The sequence below is a fragment of the Micropterus dolomieu genome, linkage group LG09 (genome assembly GCF_021292245.1).
Source record: "Micropterus dolomieu isolate WLL.071019.BEF.003 ecotype Adirondacks linkage group LG09, ASM2129224v1, whole genome shotgun sequence".
Taxonomy (NCBI): Eukaryota; Metazoa; Chordata; class Actinopteri; order Centrarchiformes; family Centrarchidae; genus Micropterus; species Micropterus dolomieu.
Window position 1 is genome coordinate 17,798,285 of NC_060158.1, and position 4,919 is coordinate 17,803,203.

The following is a 4,919-nucleotide window of genomic DNA, read 5'->3' on the forward strand; positions in this document are numbered from 1 at the left end:
CCATTGGAGGCTTTTCAAAGTTGCATCAGGAACTGAACTTCAGATGAACTGTGTGTGTGTGTGTGTGTGTGTGTGTGTGTGTGTGTGTGTGTGTGTGTGTGTGTGTGTGTATGTGCACTGTAAAGGATACGACATGTCCGTTGCTCCACAGCTGCTCCAGTCATGTCCTCCAGCAGCCTCCTGGCTAGGACTCCATCTGTATAGCAAGATCCTGCCGCACTCCAGGCCAACTGCAAGCAGGTAGCTGAGGAAGACACCAAAACACACGTTTGCATCATAGCAGACCAAACCTTCACCGACTACATTCATTTCCAATGCGCAAACCTTAGGACAATGGTCTAGAAACAAAACTGAAATTGTGCAGAACTGTCATACTTTGATTCCACTACAAATATAAGATTAAATTCCACAGGATATAAATGTTTCAGCTGGGGCTTTGGAAAAAAACAGTAGTTTCTTTCAATACTTTATACTATGACCGATAAATCTGTATTTATATCAGTACTCTCAAGCAGCCCATTATGCCCTGACATAAGCAATATTGGTATATTGTAGTTGTACTGAGTATTCTAAAATCAAACATGAAAGGTGAAGTCAGACTTCTGCATTGTGTCTGCACAATGATATTGAGTATTGATTTGTAGCCTCTTCATTTCCTTAGTTAGTCCCCTGCCAACACTTGAGCATACTGTACTTCCTTATGCCTTAAAATAACTACAAACAACTTTACAATAAAACAATGGACAGTCTCCTTTCTTATTACTTCTTGTACATGTAGATAGTTGTTGTTAAAAACAGAATATTCTATGAACAAAATAAAAAGAGTGCTTTGTCTATAAGTGCTTGCAGAGATAATTCATGTATTTGAAAGCTGTGAGCCATTTTAGTCATATGGTAACTCATTTCCTAAACACATCTTCACTGGGCAGAACATCTGCTATTAACTATTTGTGGATCAAATGAAAAGATTGGTTGTGCATCTGTCCATCTGTGTGTGTACCTGTTATCGGAGCAAAGCACGGGGCAGAAGGCCACAGCAGTAGCAGAATCACCCACATCCAAGATGGAAGAACATGGCTGAATCTCAGGAGGAAGCACAGAGTCTCCAGAGTCCTTTAATCTGCACGGGCCCCACACTATTACCTGGACACACACACAAAAAATGTAATTAATACACAAAAATTCATTACATTAGTATGTCACAATGCAGTTTTCTTACCATCACTTTTTCACCTTAAAAGCAAAGACTTGTATCTTATTTTTTTTTGTAGAATTACCTTCTTGTCCCGACTGGATGTCACAAAGTATTTGCAGTCTGGGCTCCAGTCACATGACCAGATTATTCGGCTGTGTATGGCTGTGTCCTTCCCTGTGTGTGCATACAGCGAAAACTGCAGCTCTGCATGGATACAACAAACGCAAACAAGTAAAAACAATAAATTCAGACTCAAAATCCTATCATCCATCCAAGCACTGCATATATTTTGTCACATTTCATTTACAGAACACCACACTGACACGGCCCTGTTTGATGAGAGATGAGCTGGTAGTCAAAACTTTGTGTCACAATTATGTAGCATGACATCAGCATGTCTAGATCCCTACCTCGCTGCTCTGTAGCAGAAAAGCTCTCCCGAGTGACAAATAAACAACCAAACAAGACAAAGAACCTCATTCCAGCCCTTCATTTCAGTCAGTTTTGGTTTATGACCTGCTGCTGTTTATTTCCCCAGCCTAAGTCATTTCAGACCCCAGATTGGTTTTCCCCAGAGAGGTTGTTTGTATGCTGCTGGCAGCAGCCTGTCTGCGCGTCCCCAGCAGTACTGCTCTTTATTGGCATTCTCACACACGCGCACACACACAAACAACGAAGCCGGCATGTACACACAGCCGTATAAGCTACAAAACTCTGAGTTAACCACCGTGTCGTGTCTATCCACAGCACATTCACTCTGCAAAATACACACACACATATCTGAGGGTGTGATGTCTGGGACACTCAGGTGTCGCACCTCCTTCCATTAACACTCTCATCGGATGGCCACGAGGGGAAGGGGGTCTCTTCAGCCCAAACACACAGATGGAGACCAGAGACGGACAAAGTAAAAGAAAGAAGAGAGACAACAAGCAAAATAGACGAAGAAGATAAAACAGCAGACAGATTAGAAGAAAAGGGAGGAGAGGAAAGTAACAGTGTCTCCTTAATGAAGATGTCTGGGTGCTTGACCCACGAGGGTGAGGAAGGCGAAAGAGGGAGGGGAGGAGGATGTGGTGAGACAAAACAGGTAAGAAGAAAGGTGAGGATAGAGGGAGTCAGTTTGTTTGATCAGCTCTGATTTCGTTTAACCTTCCCTGGTCTGAGACTGTGTGTTCCTCACAATCACCTTGAGTGATTCAGCAGCCAACCGGAACAGACGAGAGACCCCCCCCCCCCAAAAACACCACCCCTGCCAAAGTGCAGTCCACTATACAGGCAAACAGGAGAGTGCAGGACTGGTTAGTCTCTGTCACTACCCATTAAGACCATCCTGAGCTGCCAAAAGAGCCACGAGATGAGTTATCAGGTGCAGGTAGGAGGTAATGCTCTGGGCTTAAATGTCGTGTTCTGCTCACCTTGGATGCAGGATTGGATTATTTGTCTGAGTAAAGGTGCTGAGATTCTCTCATATAAACAGACTCTGCAGGGGCATGCTCTTGTTTACCACACAGTCCCTGCAGGAGTTGAATGGAGAGTGGGGTCCACAGATCGACTCAGGACACTGGCCAACAGAAGCACTGATCCACTATCAGCCCTTATATTGTGTTTGTTTCAGGTTTCACCATCTTCCTCTAGGCTGTTTATAATTATTTTTATTTACCTGATCTGTGCCCTTGTTGATCAAACTTTTACAAATTACATTTAAAGGGGCCAAGTGTATTTTTCAGTGGCCTCTAGTGCTGAGGCTTCACATTGCAACCACTACCTCCCAAAGTGTGTGCTCGTGCGCGTGCTCGAACTAATGACAAACAGAGACTGACACACCAGAGAGAGCGTCACACAAAATGCAGGAAACTCAGGTACACTTCCACTGCAATGTTACAGTAATATTTCATCAGCTTGATGTTGAACTAATCCATGTTTGTTGCACGACAATATTACATTAATTGCATTTATCCGACATGATACGTCTGCATTAGCTCGCCTGCTGCTTTTCAATAACTATTTGTGTATCTTTTGCAGAGAGGCTCAGCAATGTCAGCATTGGTAAATGTATTGGATGATAACAAAAACTGTTAGTGAGCTAGACTGAATATTATAAGTGAGATTGTTACCACACAGCTGGGGCTCCGTCTCTTCAGCAACTGTTCCTCTTCTGCCACTACACATACACATTACGCCTACACGTGCGCACTGATCCCCCTATAGTGAGGGTTAGGGTTACAATTTTGGATTTATTCACGCACTTTAAAAACATTTATTAAAAGCTTCTTTCTTTTCACATTTCTATTTACAGCATTATATGTTGAAATGTACATCATAATAGGCTGCATATTAACTTATTGGGAGAAAACTGGTAGTTCTATTTAAAAACAGATGTCGAGCACCCCCATATCGCCAAAGCTTTGACTGTGAGATTGACAGTCAAAACAGGCTTGGCCCAACTTAGCATCGAATCTTTGACTAGTTGGGGTCAGCCCTACATACAACTATAAACTATGTTTTGCAACAGATAACGTTAGTGTTACTGGTCGGTGTAACTCTGAAAGTCCACCTGCGCCATGATTTTGTTCCGTCCTCTGCCCAGCGCCAACTTCCACTGGCTTTGCCTCAGACGTGTTTCAGCAGCGGAGCGTGTAGCCTGCCCCACGTTATTGACTTGTTTTAAATGTGTTCTATGTGCTTCTACTACCCATCACAACTCTCTGAACTGGTTTTGTTCCGTTCTCTGCACCGCTTCATATCCCACATGGAGCATTTCAGAATAAGAGCGTTTTGAACCAACTAGAACACAAAATCACAATATATATTTCACACGGTTTCCAGTAATTGTAGTTTACCTGTCAGGACTGGTCGTTTTTTGGTGCTACCAGACTTCATTTTTGTTAGCTGCTGTGTTGCTGTCGCTGTGTGGATGAATGTTTCAGCCTACTCAAACTCATGGATTTTGTGGAAAATCTGACCAGATTTCTTCACACAGAAAGCAGCATAGTGGCTGTTCCAAGCGACCGAGAAAGGAGGCATGTGTTTCATTGTTATGTGAGGTTTCAACCTGTGAACCCATTTATCAAGCGACTTATCAAGCGACTCCTACTTAAGTGCAATTTATACTTCTGCATTGAATCGACGGCGTAGCCCCCCTACCCTACGCTGTCACCTACGCCATAGAGTAGTGTCAGAGTAACCTTTAAAAGCAGCCCTCAAGTGATCACATGATTAATCACATGCATGTTCAGAGCAGGAATAGCCAATCAGAGACAAATATTTACCAACATCTACCATATTGTTCACGCACGGAATGTGACTGCAAACAAAATCAGAATGAGCTTTTATTTTATCCTTCAATCTCGGAGCTGTGAGACGGAGTCTATATCTCAACAGAAGTATCTTGGAATTATAATTGATGATTCTCTCTCATTTGAACCTTACATTCAGCAACTGGTAATAAAAACTGAAGTGGGTTCTTATTTTAGAAATAAGTCTCGCTTTTCCTTTGAGGCCAAAAGCAACTTGTTGCTGCCTCCTTTATGTCTGTGCTGGACTGGTGATGTTATAGACATGCATACATCTTCACAATGCCTAGACAAATCTTAAAATTCTTACTCACTATTACTCACATGTAGACTTCATCATTAGCATATTGTTATTTATAAAGCTTTTCTTGGACTGCTTCCTTCATACCAATGGTTCGACATCCTACAAAAAAAAAAAAGTATGATCT

General features: G+C 42.4%; 1 protein-coding gene across 2 annotated transcripts in view; it reads right to left on the reverse strand.

Annotated features, from left to right (window-relative positions):
- elp2 (elongator acetyltransferase complex subunit 2) overlaps positions 1 to 4,919 on the reverse strand; it is a 32,529-nt gene that overhangs the window by 4,212 nt on the left and 23,398 nt on the right. For both annotated transcript variants that reach the window (XM_046059034.1, XM_046059035.1), the window contains 3 exons: positions 1,278 to 1,399; positions 1,001 to 1,143; positions 131 to 244 (listed from right to left, as the gene is read on the reverse strand). In XM_046059034.1, coding sequence (XP_045914990.1) covers positions 131 to 244; positions 1,001 to 1,143; positions 1,278 to 1,399 — 379 coding nt within the window. The remainder of the gene's footprint in view (positions 1 to 130; positions 245 to 1,000; positions 1,144 to 1,277; positions 1,400 to 4,919) is intronic.